The following is a 19145-nucleotide window of genomic DNA, read 5'->3' as shown; positions in this document are numbered from 1 at the left end:
TTCGTCTGTTGTAGATATTTGTAGCAACCATAGCGTTTCTTCTGCCCAGTGCTGAACACTCAACAGTTGAGGCAGATAAAAAGGTGAGCAAGCAAAACATCTCTGTTTGTGTAAGAAGTGCTGGACATGGGAATTCAGAATGAGCAGCACTCCACACTTTCTCTGTTTCTACTCGTTGTTCCATTCTTCCTAACAGCTTGTCTTTGGCAGGTTTATTGATTGTTTTGTGGTCGTGTCAAGAGTGTGCTGAATGAATGCTTTCTCCGTGTGCTCTAGTTAATGGTGTCTCTACTGCTGTGCCTGCTGGACTGGTGCATGGCCGTACCCCTCTCCATCCTGCTGGAGCCCATCACTATGCCAGTGCTGGACGACCCCGCCTCGCAAAAAGCCCCTCTTCTCGACTACATTTATAGGGTGGGTACAGGCATACTCTAGTCTGTTACTTCAAATTAAAGCCGAAATATTCCAATGCATGTGTGTGCGTTCTAATATAAATGCACTCGCCCCCTCAGAGCTCATATTTAGTCATCAGACACTAATGAGAGGGCATTGAGGGGCACAGAATAAATGAGATATTAGTCCCGGCCTGTTGTGCAGATGCAGACAGACACAGACCTTTGTGCAGATGTCATGCTCCCAGAAAAAAAATGGCCAAATTATTTAAATGTCCCATTGTTGGATTGATAAGCTTACCAATGAATGCTGAACTCAAGAATTCAGTTCATCATCATATGAGAGAAAATGCACCTGCTGCAAAGGGGCAAAGGGAAGAATAAATGTCCTTTGTTTTCCTCTGCACTCGTTTGACTGTTAATCATTTTCCGCTAGTTATTATATGCTCAGTGGGATTACTTTAATCTCTCATTTGTCAGAGCTGAATAGCGTCTAACACGAGCACATGTATATAACCCTCACCAGTGGAGCACACCAGTACTCGCACATTCGAGTGTCGTGTCTCAGTTAAGTGCAAGAAATAATGATTAGCATCTCAAGCTTATAGTACTACTCAAATAATAATTGGTAATGACTGTCCTTTAATGTTATGGAGTCTTGGTTCATTTATGCAGCACAGTTTGAGAAGTGCCACTTGCTACATTTATAGACTAATGAAAATTGCTCTGAATCTTTAGAACCGGCAAAAGTGGTTTTAACGCTTAAGTAAAGTAATGACTTTTCCTAAATTTGTTTGCTTTTTCCCCTCTTCTTGTCACAATATGACTGCTTTATTTTGTCCCAGTTTGTTTCCTAAGAGGAAAAACAGTCCGTTTATGACTCAAGAAATTCTGCCCTTACAAGTTAATATGGCCTGACTGAAGTCCATTGTTAGATGGTCTGTTACTGATTTACATTGAGAGATGATCCATGACACCTCTGAATGACCTGTACATTTGATTTATCAGCAGTTTCCATTCGAGCCAGATGGCACTAATGGCACTAACTGGCAAAATTAAAGTTATGTGGTTTTATTTTTAGGTATTTATACAACATTAATATATTATATCTGATGGTGTTTATGTAGCTTACAGAGTGGTTGTTTGCTGCGTGAGTGTGCGGTGTTCGAGAATGAGCCAAGGGATAAAGCCTTAATTAAATCAAACAGAGCAAACCTGTTCAGGCACTATGATAAACTGTGCTGGACTGTGTCTTATCTTCTCCAGCCAATAGAGCCATGGCCATCTGTTTTTGCACATCGATACACTCCCATATCACTGGAGAAATAGATTATTAGCCCATAAAGCCCCTCTCGCTGGGTTTCCTGGCTTAGCATGGTAAATATCGTCCCATCTCCATATGGCGGCCCTGTAGTGCTCAACCACACCGTCTGGGTGTTACAACAATTTTACAATCTATTACAGATTTCTTTTTAATGCATCTCAGTGGAGTGCCAAGGAGAGTGTCTTCATGGCTGAAGTAATTAGTGAGTTGTTGATCCTAACAGAGCTCGCTATTTGACTAATTCTCATTAGGCTTTCAAAATGCACTAACATCTAAACAATGCCATTAGTATCTTATGCATTACACTTTTTATTTGTAATTCAGTCTAGAACAACAAAGAATGTAGCTCATTATTAAATAAATAATCATCCTTTTTTTCCAAAGGTGTCCCCCAGGGTTCTGTATTAGGCCCTCAAATCTTTTTTTTTTTTTTTCTTCTTCTTTAATCATTCTTTTTGTAGTCTATTACCGGTGTACTTAATTCACTGTTCTGCTGTCTTAGGTGCTGCACACTTGTGTATCAGGGTCAAACCTGCACACTCAACAGAGCCACTACCTCCTCAGCCTTGCTGATCTGTCGACAGACTATGAACCCTTCCTTACTTTAGGCAATGTCAAGAGCTTTGAGCCACCACCCGTCCACAATGTTATGGGAGACTTCGGAAATCTTCTCACTGTGGCAGAAGGTAAGGACTTGTTTTCTGATTTCAGGAGGAACATAAAGACTGCTATTGTGCTATCTTGTTGTTTACAGCATGTTGTCTACAGGGTGCCTAGGGAAATGACATGACTAATCTGTCATGAACTATCCCGGGATATATTTCACCCCAAAATCTTTAAGACCCCTGACAATCTTTGCATAATTTTGCATTTTTTCTTTTTTTTTAAATGATATTATTTATTTATGTATTTACTGCCTTTTTAAAGTTGATATGTAAAATACTAATACTAATGGTTCCACATATGTATTTGTGTATAGTGAGTTTATCTTCATGACCTTAAGTATTAATTTTTTGTTAAATGTAAGAATTTTTGCTTCACATTAACACAAATCATTCTTTAATGTATATAATACATTTTTCAGCATTAATGTTGAAACCGCTGCATCTCCCTTGAAAAGAAAAAAGAACATACTAAAAAGGAACATTTTTGGTTTGTCCTGTGAGTTTATCCTGAGCTCTCGTGAATTATATTAGAGCAAATGTAGCACAATGTGAAATGAAATAGAATTTTAAAGAGGTGTGCATTAGTTCCCTCATCCACTCAAAGCAAGCCCATTTATGCCAATTATTAAAGAAATCATTTTTTCCTCCTCCGACCTTGCTTCATCCATTAGGCAATATTTCTTGTGTGTTTTCTACTTTGGCATGTCATCAGATGTTATCTGTTTTTGGTTGGGGTGGGGTTGGGCTATGGGCTGTGGGGGGTTGTTCTTTCCTCTTTCAACAGGGATGCCTTTTATGACAGTACATTTATATCTGTGGAGTAGAGGAAGAAAAAGAATGCTGGCTTTTGCAGCGCAAACATCTCCATCCATTGACATGCCTTTTATATTTCTGTGTAAAAAAAAAAAAAAAACTCAGCCAAAGAGCAACTCATAAGCAATATCCCACTACCTAGCTCATATTGATTAGTTCACTTCAAAGCCCTGTGCATCCCTAATGCAACTTGCTCATCTTTGCAAAGAGCTTTTTCCACTTTGATGGGGATGATGGTATTGATAGCACTGTCACAATGTGAGCACTTCGTTTTTTCCCTCCTTCTCTCTCTATCTCATCTTAATCTTTATATCCACTAATGACAACGCTAGATTTCTCACTTTGAGAGGTGTTCAGCATTCAGAGGACTTTAATTCATAGTGCTTGCAGAGCCCTATTCACTCATCACGAAAGGTGTGATGCACATTAGTGCAGCCCTTTGAGTCAGTTTAGTGAGAATGAATAGATATTTTAAAGGTGTCCGTGTAGACACCCGTGTACATGGTGCAAACGTGGGAAAATGGCCTCCATCGGTCATGACAGCTAAAAGCCAGTATAGTGACCAGCTTTTGAGAACAAGTAAGGCAAAATGCTGTACACAGTCAGCCGGCCGGGACTTATATCCGTCATTGTACAAAAAAGATGTATATGACTGTGTTTTCCAATCAGAATCAAGTATTCCAGAGAGATGTGTAATAATTTGTGATGATGGCCAGCTGACTGTAAATCATCCCACTTGCATGGCTACTTGAATGAAAATTAAATATTGATTTAAGTTTTTATTTTTTATTTGTGTGAAGAGAGTTCAAAGTTAATTGAGAGAAATGAAACTAGCACAACTATAACAGCATTTCCACCGCTGGAATTTTTCACCAGGAACTAGGGACTTTTGTCTGTTCTCTGTGTGTCTCCACCGCAGGAACCAGGATCTAAATAAAGTTCCGGGTAAAAAATTGCTCCTCAAAAAGTCCCTGCTTGCGAGGTTGTACTTTTTCAAAGGTCCAGAACTTTTGGGGGCGTGACTTGGGCACTAAACAATGCTGATTGGTTGAGTTCACTCAGCATTGTGATTTCAACCATTTATTCAGATAATTTTTTAAATATTACTGTTATTGTGTCATGAAATTTAGTTTTAAAAGTATTTCAGGCGAGAATGTAGTTGTTTAAAACTCAAATCTGTGGTTTATTTATAAACGGTTTATTTATAAAGACAGCTCCTATTTAATAATGTGTTTTGCTGATTTCAAAGACGATCAGCTCCATGCGATCAGCAGGAGCTCAGCGGGAGCTCATGTTTCCCAACGAGAGCAGCCTCACCTCGGCTAGACCTTCTGACATTTGCCTCTTTAATGGTTAAGCATAAAATATAATTTGTTTTGGGTAAATTTAACAGATGATCTTTGGTATGTATTCAATTTATCTGTATGTTAAAATTAAAATAAAAATAAATAATTGATGTAATATTTAGTTACACTGTAAAGTGGTTATTAATATGGAAGCAAATCGTCCCCTTGGAATTATAAGGTTCTATCTGCGTTCTGAGTAGTTTTGAGATATTGAGCTTTAAAGTTTTTGTGTTCCATAGACTTCTGTAGATAGAACCTTTTTGTTTTTTCAAAAAATCCCAAAATGTACACAACTTAAAATAAAACATCACATAATGTAAATAAATTGTCACAGAATAAGAATATGTGAATAACTCAAAAAGTCTGCAAAGTCCGAACTCGCAAAGTCCGTACTACCGAGGATGCAAGTCTGAAATTTGCGTACTTTGTATTGAGAAAAGCATGCAGAACTACATCACCATCACCATATAAGACATGATACATAAGAAGTTCACCTGAAATAAATGTATTTAAAAATAGAAATTGATTAGATGGCCATTCATTTTAAAACTAAATACAAATAATTATACAAGTAGTGGTTGACCGATATATCACCAATGCCGATATATTGGCCGATATTTGGCATTTTTCAAATATCGGCATCAGACGATAAGTTTTTCTGCTTGGCCGATGTGTTCGAGGCGGAACTTTTCTTTTGAGGGCACTGAGAGCGGCAGCGCCTGAACGCACATAGTGCTCACACTCTCTCTCTTGTTCGTCATAGTTTTTAACAGTTCTGTCTAATACTAATAGAAGTCTGTCTAATAATCAGATAGGATGGTTAAAAAAAGGAATTAATGTATACTGAAAGTATTATAATGATTGCTTTCATAGTAGGCCTATTAGTAATACTGTCATATTCATGTAATTTTCACTTGAGGGTTACCCTGGCTTTATTTGAAAAATATGATTCCCAATGCACACAGACTTCCCAGAATACTAAGTGACCTGTTGGTTACAGTGTTTACTTTCTTTTTAATTCTATTTGATTTAAATATTTATTTATTTGTGGAAAATACTGTAATTTAAAGTATAAGCATGTTTCTTTTACACGTTTAATTTTGAAACCACAAATATTAATAATAATAATTGAAAAAATCATAACTTAAGCGCTAAACATGCTGATTGTTTGAGTTCACGCAGCATTGGTTGGGTGGAACCACCATTTATTTGGATTTTCAAAATATTACTGTTATTGTGTCATGAAATATAATTTTAAAAGTATTTCAGGCGAGAATGTAGTTGTTTAAAACTCAAATCTGTGGTTTATTTATCAAGAAAGCGCCTATTTAAAAATGTTTCGCCGATCTCTGAGACGGTGAGCTCCACGCGATCAGCGGGAGCTCAGTGATCATGTATCCGCCGAGAGCAGCCTCACCACAGCTAGACCTTCTGATATGTGCTGCTGGCTCTGATGTGTTTTTAGTGGTTAAACATAAAATATAATTATTTTTAGGTAAATCTAACAGGTTGTCTTTGGTCTGTATTTAATTTATCTATATGTTAAAATTAATTTCTACACATATCCCTGAACTAAGTACATTTCTGCAGCTGTTATTATGTTTAAATGAAAACGAAAGGAGGCAGTTGTATTTGATATCCTATTTTGTTTTATTGTAAATGTACAGAGAGGAAAATTGCAGTAGCCACGGTCAGCTGACTGATGTTATCAAGTACGCTGCTGTTTCGTTGCGGACATCACACTCCCAGACGAATGCACAAAGTCTGAACTACCGAGGATGCAAGTCCAAAATCAGCGTACTTTGTATTGAGAAACGCGCTCAGACCTAAGTCACCATTCTATTTACCTAATCTTCCCAGTACTTTACACCGTGGTGGAAACACAGAAAGCAACAGGTCTGGGGGAAAAAAGTTCCTGGGGAAAAAAGTTCCTGGTACAAATGTTCCGGGTAATTTCGGTGGAAACGCGGCAATATTGGTCTGTCACAAGTGAAAACAGTGGACCCACAATACCACAGCTTATCTATCAGAATCACATCCCACAGAGTGGTGTAATATAAATGGGTAATGGGCAGATTTCTACATAATAGTGATGAGGCAATACAAACTTCATTAATTTATATTAAAAAGCATAGTTCAAACAAAAACTTGGAACTTGGAAACACAAATGAATACACTTTTAATGAAACGTGAGTGTTTTCTGTTGCTCTAAATTTTGACGCTTCAAAAACTACATTCATGTTTATTTGAAATTTTCATTTCTGTTCTTTGTCCCTTTTAAAATAATAAAATAGATTCAATAAATTGATGATAGAACTGCAGGGTTTAGAGTTCTCCAGCACTGAGCCCAAATTAATACCCCCCTCTATGAAATCGCTCCCTGATTGCCTAATCCTAAACCCTCCCCCAAACCTAACCGTAAACCTACCAATACTGGGGGGATAATAATCTGGCGGGGTTCTGAATTTGGAACTGCAATGGATCTCCAATGTGTTTGGCTGTCAGTGTTTGGCTGTGGAAAAAAATTATCCTACATTTAAACAAACTGGTTGATATCACTTTCGAGTCCATGAGTTCAACTGCCAATGGTATGAGAGGAACACAGCTTTCACTCTCAACCACACTAACATTTCTAGCCAATAAGAATGTTTTGCGCTTATAAACACGAGACGCGCATAATCGTATCCAATTGCAGAGTCGCAGCCCTGGAGAAGTGCTTAAAAAGCTGTGAGGTCACCTGGCGCTCATTTACATAGAAAAACTAATTAAAAAGCAGCGGAGCTTTGTAAACAGCTCATAGTAATTGTGTCATCTCTATAAGAACGATATAATTGGCAGAACAAATTTACCAGGATTTTTGAAAAGGTCCTGTTCATGAGTTCACACATTATCTACTAATGGTAACTTACCGGTAATTTACCAGTGAAGACTGTATGTGTGAAAGGGGCTAAACTCTTCCTCTGCATATGCTGTGAATTTGAATGGCTTTACGTACATCTGGGAAAACAGTTTGCATTATCTCACTAGATTTGTAATGTAAATCAATTATAAACTTTGCCAACACGGGAGAATGCATGAACCTATTTCTAAATATGCCATTAATTGTACATTGCGATTACAAAATAAACGTTTCTGTGTTGCATGTGGCCAGACAATACAATTTTATGGATTTAAACATTGTTTAATCATGCTGCAATACCAATAATTTTTTAAAGGAAAGCTATAACTTCGCCATAATATCCTAGACACAGTCATTGCATGCTGCCCCACCAACAGAAAAAAGTTCAGACTCAGGATTTATGATTTGCTTTGTGTATACCTGCAATTATTTATTTATTTATTTATTTTAATTTTTTGTAAGTGACTGAACTTGTTGTTTCATATCCCAGAAAAGAAAAGGAGAAGTCTAGAGCTGATTCCTCTGACTGCTCGGATGGTAATGACACACCTGGTCAATCATTTGGGCCACCATCCTCTCAGCGGTGGCCCCGCTCTCTTAAACAGCCTGGTCAGTGAGAACCACGACAACCCCTACGTAGAGTCCTCCGAGCTCTCCTCTGAAGTCTTCAAAAGCCCCAATCTGCAGCTCTTCGTGTTCAGTGACAGCACACTGGTCTCATACCTGCAGATCCCCTCTGACAGCTCCAGCACATCGGTGGCCAACCCGAGGGATCATTCCTCCGAGGTCCGTGTCATCGTCAGGGACATCTCAGGAAAGTACTCGTGGGACGGCGGTATTCTGTTTCACACTTTGGACGGAACTGGCTTGAGTTTGGGTGGCAGCAGAGATTGCTCTGAAAAGCAGGACTCCGTGTGCTCCAGTAAATGCTCCTCTGAGCTGGAAGTGGAAGATGGCGTGGATGTGTTGGACCAGCTACTGGAAGACCTTGGCCACAGCAGCCCAGAGTGCCTGACGCAGCCCCAGCTGAAGCTCACCCAGCCGCCCTCTCCACCCATCGGCATGAACCCTGAGATGGAAGGGCTTATCATGGATGCCATCCACAGACAGGCCAAACAAGAGGATGAGGAACTGGCCCGCCGACAGACTGAAGACCCCAGCATCAGAGCAGAGAGACAGAGAGAGCCCACACACCACGAGCCCAAATCTGCTTTTTACCTCTGCAGACTTCTCCTCAATGACCTCGGCATGAACTCATGGGATCGCAGGTACAGTATTTCATTCTTAAATGAATAGCACATCCCAAGATGAAAATACAGTCACCCATTTGAAAAGCTGCTCTTTTCCACATCATTACGCATACGTTCTTACAAGACTTGAGACCATTCCTGATGCTAAATGTGGATGTGTGTGAATGAGATTTGAGAGCTATGGTGGAGAAGAAGACATTTTGTGAAAATCAATAATTTTGGTTTGTTGCCATTGTTAAAAGGTAACATAAATAAGTACATAAATCATGCATTTTGATTATAATCAGTTACATAGCTGATAATATACATATTGAAGGCAGCATTTATTTGATCATAAAAGTACAACAGTAAAAGTGCAGTGTAGAGGTACAGTACAGTAATAATGAAATATTATTACAATACCAAATAACTGTTTTCTATTTGAATATTTAAACTAAAAATAGTAAAAATAGTCATGAGTTGATTGTGATTTTTGTCAGAAATTTCCCGTCTACAGAATGGGCCTGTCACCAATCATCCTTATTCACATTAAAGTGTATGTCATGTTTTAATTTTTTGAAATGGTAAAACATAATACTTAAATTACTATAATTATGTTTGAGAGAGGAAGAGCTCTGACAGTTTCCATAAATCTACTTTTATGGTGCCTTATTTTGTTGCTGTTCTAAATGGAAAAGAGCAGCTTTGACATTACATACATTTTCCCTTTTTTACTTGAGGGCCTCTTTGCCATTTCATTCATTTATCAGATATATAAATATTTTAATTAATAATTATTAATCATTTTTAATGGAATTTAAATTTTTAATCGCGAGCAATGCTATGATGCTGTGGTGTCACAGTATTTACGATCTTCAGAGAAGTAAGCCTACAGATTGCTTATAGTACTTGGTTGAACTGGAATAGAAGAAAATATTTGAGCTTTAAAGAAAATGACAACATTTTGGATTTTGCCTGTGTCTCAGCATTCATCTTTTGGAAAGTTTTTTTTTTTTTTCTGGTTTTCATGACTGTTCCATTTCTCTCTCTCTTCATAGAAAAAGCTTTCATCTTCTCAAGAAGAACTCTAAGCTCTTGAGAGAGCTGAAGAATTTAGACTCAAGGCAGTGGTAAGGGTTTCTGCTCGTTTCAGAAGACCACAACATCTGATGCCCGTGCCTTAACATTTCATACACATAATCACACACCAATGCAATTAGCGCACGGAAAACATATTCGTAACCTTCTGTCTGACTCCTTGGCACTTAACACAAAAAATCAGCAGCAAACAACAGCATGCATTTGAAGAGCTCAATCATGCAGCCTAATGCCAGTCTACAGAGAGTGGCTAAATCCTTTAAAAGCACTATTAAGGAGACATGTCTTAAGACCACTCTCAGATACGCCGCTCCTCACGGCCTAATCCTGCCCACGTCTGGCTGATCACAGCTCCACACTTCTCAGCCAACAGCGATCAATAGGCGCTCAGAGTGGCTAATTACAGAGGCTTATTAAAGAATACCCCCAGGATCGGGCCACTGTTTCCCTCTGCATGCATAGCCGGTCCACTCTTGGCAACGGCTGACTGAGCATGCCAAACATCACACTGCACAGGCATGATGCTTCCTTAGCAACACTGTTCAAAGAGACACACGCCGTACACACACACTGTATATCTGGATGTGATTTATTAGCAGACATTTTTAAAGTTATACCATTTTTTTTATTATTATTATTATTATTATTATTTTATTTATTTATTTTGCAAAAAGTTATATAATAAAGCGTGTTTTGATGGAAAAATAATAACTGCATCCCAAATGACTATGTATTGTATTCATCCAATAGTGTATGGATTTTATAAGGATATTTTTTAATTAATAATCGGAGTCTGATAGCACCTCGCCCTTTGTGACGTAATTAAATATTATTTCATGAGCACAACAAAGGTCACCTTTACTTAACTTTTTAACGAAGTCACACCTGTTCTTTGGAGAGAAAATTATTAGCTGAGAGTTATTAATTATTAACTAAAAACATATATGAAACCAAAACATCATATTTACCTCTGGTTATCAAAAAGGGGGATACCCAGGTGACACCCAGATATTAAGATCATTTAGACTCTTTTAACATTTTTCAATTCGTGTACACATTTTAGAGTTGAAAACATGCAGCAAATGTATTTTATTTATATATGCAACCTAATGCTAAAATGTGTTTTGTTTATATAAAAGTAAATAAAATGTTAATTGCTAAAACAAAAAAACACTATAAAGATCTATTAAAAAATCTAATAAAAAGGATGAAAACACAAGAAAACTGAAAAAAAAAATTAAAAGTGATTTCTTTTTTCATTTAAAATGTTTTTCATAAATTGAAAATTCATAATATTCACGAAAATATGCTTATGCAATATCTCAGTACACTAATAGTATTTCAATGACAATAAAATAACACTGATCTTAACTCAAAACCTCGTAATGACAAAGCAAAACCAAATTTGTGAAAATTTTGCAAACTAAACTATATTGCATTGCATCAGTATTCTATGGAAGCCAGTTTCCACCAATTGCAATTTATAAAGTCAAATGATATAAACTCCCAGTTGGGAGTTATAAAGTCAAAATTGCGTGAAATAAATGGAATTGCAAGTTCATATTACACAATTCTGACTTCACAACTGTAAAAAAAAAAAAAAAAAAAAAAAAAGATTTTTAGCACTGAGCCCAAAGTAGCAGCCAGAATTATTTTTCCAATTGTTTATTTAATCAATGAGAAAAATTCAGATAAATGTTTGTGTTATATATTTTGGTTGCATTTTTGAGTTGAAAAATGTAGATGTATGTTTAAAATAGATAAATATAAAACTATTGATATATCGATCTATATACCCCTGTATCGAATCGTATCATAGAATTTTTGGAGGGATCGGCAAATATCGTATCGGGGTAATGAGAATCAATGTCATATCGTATCGTGAAGTCAGAATTGTGAGATAAAAAGTCGCAATTACCTTGTTTTATTTTTTATTCAGTGGGGGAAACGGGCCTCCATAGTATTCAGACCCTTTTGCTATGGCATTTAAAAATTTTCTCAGATGCATCCCATTTCGACTTTTAGATGAGATCTCTGCTTTGATTACATACACAGACCACATCAAATATGGTGATCCCTTAAATGTATTGACATTTGGCATGATTTCAATCCATCTTGTGTGTTTTTGCTTCCAGTCGAGAGACGCACAAGATTGCTGTGTTCTACATTGGAGAAGGCCAAGAGGACAAATACTCCATTCTGTCCAACACAGAGGGCAGTCAGGCTTATGAGGACTTTGTCTCTGGGCTGGGATGGGAGGTGAAATAACACATCCAATCCACTTAATGAGTCTGTAGTGAGCAGATGTCATGTCCTGGGACTATCAGAGCATCAGGAAGTTTCTCTCTCTTTCAGGTGAATCTGGCCACTCACTGTGGGTTTATGGGTGGTTTGCAGAGAAATGGCAGCACAGGTAGCACAGCACCATATTACGCTACCTCCAACGTGGAGGTCATCTTCCATGTGTCGACTCGCATGCCTTCTGACTCAGACGACTCCATCACCAAAAAGGTAGATCAAGCACCTCTTTTCCTGCTTGACAAGAACCATACACATAAAAAAAACTTTATGGTTTTAGATGGGTGGTTTACTGATTGAAACTGGTGGAAAGCTGTCTTATTTATAATTTTTAAAGAAGTTGAAGAAAATGCCACTGCTTTGTCAGGAGAGTAGGCTTTCCAGTCACTATACATTCAGAGATGAAATCAGAAAGTAAAAAGGCCACACTCTTCAGTTTTTAAATGACCTAATGTTAAACCCACCCTTTTAGTTACAGTTGCTGTCGCTATAAAGCTTTCTGCCAGTGTCACACAGTAAGAGAGAAGCAGTAATTAAGTGAAAATGATGTGCATTTGTGTATCTGGTAAGGTTGGGCAATATATCTAATGTGTATGATATAGCAATATATTTTTTATTAAGTAAATTATATGGAATGAGGCAATGCTGTTTATATCAATATGAAGTAGTTTGATTGATACAAGGGCATTTGACAAATACAGAGTGAGGTGCTGCGGGGAAAGTGCACAATCCAGTTTGAACTCAACTTATGCTTTAAAAAGCATTATTTTTTGTTTTTAGATCGTAATGTTAAAATGTTAGAATGTAATGAAATTTTAACCCATTTTGCACATTACATATGGCATTGCCTACATGGTTGCAATTTTCTTAAAATAAATATAGTTGTTTTTTTTTTAACAAAGATATTTTCTTTTTATTTTATGTTTTAGACATTTTTCAATTATGACAATTATCTCACCTAAATGTTTGATCATGCATTGCATTTTAGTTTTTACTGTGAGGCAATAGCTACACAATAGCTTACACACAGTGCAAGCTTGATTTTGTGAGCTGTACACTAAGAAATAATATGTTAGATCAACGAAAAAAAACAGTTTGCTTCAGGTTTTTTTTTTTTTTTTTTTTTTGAGTTATGACAACTTCTAATAAAACGATGTTCAACCAACGAACTAAATTGATTCAGAAGAACTTAATTTGTAACATAAACATATTGAATTAATTACTAAAAAAAATTATTTGTCCAACTAATGGATTTGTCAGCCTGGAACCAATTTATATGATCTTTTTTCAGTTCAAATCCACAGTTATTATAGCACACACTAAATGTAACTAGTTTAGCATGAATAATGAATAAGAAATATGTTACTTGTCATTGGCATTAGCACAGTCACTGCTAATAGAGTCAATGTATTGTTTAGCTCCATGTGGTCTACTCTTCAGCACAATGGTAACCATAAGAACTTCAACTTAAAAGAAAAACATAACAGCATTAAACACTAATATGTATTACCTTCACAAAAACACAAAAACAAAACAAAAAATATACATAAAATGACACCTAATTTCAACATTTGCTCTCTATATCCTGTCCTATGCAGAGCATGCTGGGAACTAGAAATCCACTAATTAATTTCCAAATGAGACAGTTTTATTGAGTTACTACAACTTAATTTTTAACGAAATTCAATTAACACAGAAATTTTAGTTTAAATTAATGTAATGATCAACATTATTTTGTCAACTGAACGCAACAAAATAATGTTTAAAGCTTAAATGGTTTAATTAAATTATTAATTAAGAAAAAACTCGCAACCATGCATTTATTTAAGCTGTCAAGTCAAGTCACCTTTATTTATATAACGCTTTAAACAAAACTGATTGTGTCAAAGGAACTGAACAACATTCATCAGGAAAACAGTGTCTCAATAATGCAAAATGACATTGAATTCAGTGATGTCATCTCTGTTCAGTTTAAATAGTGTCTGTGCATTCATTTGCAATCAAGTCAATGATATCGCTGTAGATGAAGTGTCCCCAACTAAGCAAGCCAGAGGCGACGGCGACAAGGAACTGAAACTCCATCGGTGACAGAATGGAGAAAAAAACCTTGGGAGAAACCAGACTCAGTTGGGGGGCCAGTTCTCCTCTGACCAGACGAAACCAGTAGTTCAATTCCAGGCTGCAGCAAAGTCAGATTGTGCAGAAGAATAATCTGTTTCCTGTGGTCTTGTCCTGGTGGTCCTCTGAGACAAGGTCTTTACAGGGGATCTGTATCTGGGGCTCTAGTTGTGCTGGTCTGCGTTGTCTTTCAGGGCAGTAGAGGTCCTTTCTAGGTGCTGATCCACCATCTGGTCTGGATACGTACTGGATCCGGGCGACTGCAGTGACCCTCTGATCTGGATACAGACTGGATCTGGTGGATACAGTGACCTCGGAATAAGAGAGAAACAGACAAATATTAGCGTAGATGCCATTCTTCTAATGATGTAGAAAGTACATTCGGTGTTATGGTTAAGTGTATTGTGGTTGTTAACTGATCCCCTGAATAATTTTTGAGTGCTCTATAATCAAGCTGCACAGTTGACAGGCATTGTCACTTGCACAATTGAGGCAGTGTTGCATCGTCACTAAAGTTTATAAATTCAAATTTTTTCAGTCTTGGCACTGTTTAAAGCATTTAGCACTCTGCGATTTCCTTGAGATAGTCTGCTCATGCACACTCAAAGTGCACACACATAAGGCCACCTCACATGATGCAATGAGGTGATTTGAAGTCATTTGTGCATTTTGAGAGGGAAAGAGAGAAAGTGTATAGTGATTCATTCACGCTGTTTATAAAACTATGTCTCACAGAAAGTTTTCAAATTATTTTGTAAGTTATTTAATAAAGAAATATGAATTGCACCTCACCTTCAGCAATATAATTATTTGACCCAGGCTAAACACAGATTGAGACCGTGTCGCTGCATGTCATGCCAAACCACTCATCATCAGCTTGAGATCGTTTTTTGAGAATCGGCCTTTATAGAGACCGCCGATCAAACTTCCCAAAGTGATTATTGGCCGATGGTGATGATCGGTAGCTGATCAATCAGAGCACCACTAATGGAGGATTGTAGACTCACAAGTTAATGTCCACTGGTATGTGCATTTACCAGTTGTGTATGTTTGACAGCTACATCCTTAACAGATGGAAGTTGCTGTGATTTAGGTTAAAAATGCATAAATACTCATATCAAGCAATCTGTTTTACAGACAAAGGAACAGTGACCACGCAATGAATAATCCAGTATCCAATATAGTCAACACAGTGTCGTCTTTTAGTTTCAGTCTGAAAATCCTGCATGGAATTGTGCCTTTGAAAACAAATCCGTGGTAAAATTAAGTGATCAGAGGACCAATTTCTTACTGACGGGGTCTAGATCTTCATGAAAAATTCTGAACAGTGTATATAAATATACCTTTATATATATTTTTTTTTTTTCTAAAACAAAACATTTTTTTAAAAACTGCAACACAAATGTTTGCTTACCCTTAGAAAAACTGCTATTTTGTTTAAAATGGATTTAATGACTACAGTTCATCGTACAGACTGAACAGCAGGTGAGTGACATGCATGTAGAGCGTGACTTTTGGACCGTGCTGCTGATTGCACGGCTCTTGTCAGGCCGCTGAGAGCTGTGAGGCCGTGTAGTCAGCGAGGGGGCTGAGCATGTGCAGGTTTAGTAACAGCTCTCTCTCTCTGGACTCCTGTGCGTTCTGTGATCGGGGCCCCGATCAGCACATTAACTCACGCCGCAAGGGCCAAAGGCCTGCCGGATACCAGCAGGGCCCTGCTATCGAATTCCGCCCGTGTCGGCGGGACGGCGATCGACATGCGTTAGCAGGTTAACGCTGGCAAAATGAGCCGGTAGGAACCTGCTTAGTTTGAGTGCTCAATCCGATCATGCGCAGGCCTGCAGAGAGAAAAATTCATCAGGCTACCAGACACTGAAGTCTCTCACCATCAGAACTCCTATTAGCCCATCGCAGCCACACTCCGCTTCCTCTGTTCAGTGTAGGGAGGGAGTGTGTGTGCCGCGAGCCATGCTCGATTCATTTTGGCCTGATTTTGGCCATCAGGCCCTATAATTGCTGTGCTCCTGCTCAGGCAGCGAGAGAGGGCAACTGTTGGGCGGCGCGTGTGTGGGGAGGGGTGAAAGGGCTATTTTATCAGCCACAGGCAGACAGGAAGTAACTCCTCTAATTTACAAATGCAACATTCAGAGGTAGTGAGAGAAAAGAGGGGTGAAGAGCCGACAGCAAGGAAAGCAAGAAGAGAAAAAGAGAAGAATTCCTGAATCCAATTGAGTGCTGGGGGGCAGAACGGAACAGAGCAGCTGGCTGGGCTAGTAATGTAGTTACTGGGAGGGTGTTGCCATGCGAGGCCATGGTGTCAGGAGGCAGCCGGTCATCCAAGCACACACACACTCTTTTGTTGCAGAGGGAAGGATGCTGCTTCTTTACAAGGCAACATTTAAGCTTGAGGGCATTTCTAGCTTTGCTCCGTGTCTGTGTGTTTACAGTGTGCATGTGTGTGTCATGCTCTACACATGGTTCTTTCAAGAACTGTTCGCTGAAAGGTTCTTTGGGATCAAAAAATTATTTGGGATCACTGTCAAGACTTCCTTTTGGAATCTTTAAGAGCGTACACCCATGGGGCCACTAAAGTGCCTCTTCCACTATTGGGCCGAACGTTTTTTTCTTTGTTTTGTTTGTTTTGCTTAACCATTCCATTCTGTGCCGATCCGGGCCAGTCAGTTCTGATACGGTTTCATTTTCAACTGTGGTTCTGATAACGGAGCGCTTTGGAACGTAATACAAACGTGTCAGTTGTTGCCTTGTTAACACAAGTGTAATGTAAACAGCGATATGGACAATGATCAGATATATCTGTTTTTTGGGACTCCTTTTTATCTGATATTTACTTTCTTAACAGAAAAAAGGACACAACTCTTGATGCGAAAAATAAACAGAAGGCAATGACCAGTGTACCAACAAATGCTGAGGGGATATACATGCCCAAATATCAATAAGCGCAAATACATTTATTTATTTATATTGACTGTAGTGTAGCTGTTTACTTGGCTATATCATTAAACACCATGCTTCGGCTTAGTCAGCTATGGCGAAACTGGAAGCTAGGCAACAGAGTGGTAACGTCATGCACACGCACTCGACCAACACAATTGTCTAACCTTGCCGAGAGTAGTTGTAATCGTGCCACGCGGTACCAGGCTCATGTGGAAATAGAAATAGAACCGTACCTGACAGTACCTTAGAACCGATGGGCTCAATAGTGGAAAACCGGCTGAATATTTTCATAGTTCACGACATTCAGATAGCATGCTTATCCTCTAGGAAATAATAATTGCAATGTTAGGTGCATTTAAGTCACTGGCCGGAACAAGATGGCGATATACCTTTTCTACATAAAAATACTTTGGTAACACTTTAGAATATTGTTTCTTACTTAATGCATATCTGATAATTATATACATACTGATTAGTTAACACATCTTCCTTAGCGGTTAACAGTAGTGAGTTAAGTGTTAATGAATAATTACCTATTATTTGTTCAATTATTCCTTATTAGTTATGCAGTAAGTAAGAAACCGTATTCTAAAGTGTTACCAATACTTTTTAAAGGGATGGTTCACCTAAAAACAAGTAATTTTTTCAGTAATTACTCACTCGTATGTTGTTTCAAACGCATAAAAACCTTTGCTCATCTTCGGAACACAAATTAAGATATTTTTGATGAAATCCGAGAACTTTCTGACCCTCCACAGACACCAATGGAAATACCACATTCAAGGCACTGAAATGTAGTAAGGAGAACTTTTGGCCTATCGTTATGTACACTTAGTACTGTAATGACGCGCTTCACTGTAATAATGGAGGGAAGCACTTCTGTGGTATTTTTCACAGTCGCGTCTTTTATTAGGGCTCAAGCCCAAAGGGCGAGAGGCCTATTGTTTTCCTTAGGATTATTTTTTATTATTATTATTATTATTATTATTATTATTATTATTATTATTATTATTTTTTTCCAACGTCTCGGGGGCTTTTGGGGCCCTTAACATGCTTAAAAAGTCTTGAAAATTGGCACACAGATTGGAACCTGCGGCCATTAGGGCCGGGCAGAGACTGATACACGGGCGTGGCACAGGGGCTCTACAGCGCCCCCTGGAATATGGAGGGCCATATATCATACATTCTTGCTCGTAGACGTATGAAACTCGGTACACATATAAATCTCATCAATCCAAACAACTTTTGTATTGCATATCATAGGCTCCGCCCAACAGGAAGTTGGCTATTTAGGGTTTAGTATTCAAATTTTTCGTCAAAGTTGTGGGGGCTTTTGGGGTCCTTAACATACTCAAAAACTCTTGAAAATTTGCGCACACTTTGGAATCTGTGGCCTTTAGGAGCCTGCAGAGGCTGGGACCCGGGCGTGGCACAGGGGCTCTACGGCGCCCCCTGGAACACAGTCAGAAATGTTGATGTATAGCTCACACATACTTGCACATATTCATATGAAACTCAGTACACATATAGATCTCATCGTGCCGAACAACTTTCGTATTGCATGTCATAGGCTCCACCCAACAGGAAGTCAGCTATTTAGAGTTATGTAAAAAGCGCATGCTCTGGAATTTGAAATACTTGTCATAGGTTTTTTTCTCGATTGCCGCCAAACTCGGTCAACATGATCTCAAGACACTGGGGATGAAAAATTGCCAGGGGATTTTTGATATCTCGAACGGTTTGCTCGTGGCGAGGCGTTGAAATTATGGCGAGAAATTAGAAACAGGAAGTGTCTAATACCGTCCACATACATTTCCTGATTTTAATCAAACTTCATCAGATTATTCGTTGTATGATGTCGATCGCATATATGTGACTATTAGGAGTCAAAGTTATAGCGCCACCAACTGGCAGAAGGAAGTGTGTCATTTTCAAAATGATTTGAATTCAGCATCTTATTATAACTCGATTTGCTTCAAACTTCATCAGAATAATGTTAAAACACAGC

The 19145-nt window shown here is 38.2% G+C and overlaps 1 protein-coding gene across 4 annotated transcripts in view; it reads left to right on the top strand.

Annotated features, from left to right (window-relative positions):
- LOC113116984 (ral GTPase-activating protein subunit alpha-2-like) overlaps window positions 1–19145 on the top strand; it is a 153210-nt gene that overhangs the window by 91229 nt on the left and 42836 nt on the right. For all 4 annotated transcript variants that reach the window (XM_026285313.1, XM_026285317.1, XM_026285315.1 and 1 more), the window contains 7 exons: window positions 15–83; window positions 277–414; window positions 2219–2402; window positions 7930–8707; window positions 9727–9798; window positions 11902–12025; window positions 12122–12277. In XM_026285313.1, coding sequence (XP_026141098.1) covers window positions 15–83; window positions 277–414; window positions 2219–2402; window positions 7930–8707; window positions 9727–9798; window positions 11902–12025; window positions 12122–12277 — 1521 coding nt within the window. The remainder of the gene's footprint in view (window positions 1–14; window positions 84–276; window positions 415–2218; window positions 2403–7929; window positions 8708–9726; window positions 9799–11901; window positions 12026–12121; window positions 12278–19145) is intronic.

This window comes from Carassius auratus, chromosome 17 (assembly GCF_003368295.1).
Source record: "Carassius auratus strain Wakin chromosome 17, ASM336829v1, whole genome shotgun sequence".
Classification (NCBI taxonomy): Eukaryota; Metazoa; Chordata; class Actinopteri; order Cypriniformes; family Cyprinidae; genus Carassius; species Carassius auratus.
This window is presented reverse-complemented; position numbering and strand designations above follow the sequence as displayed.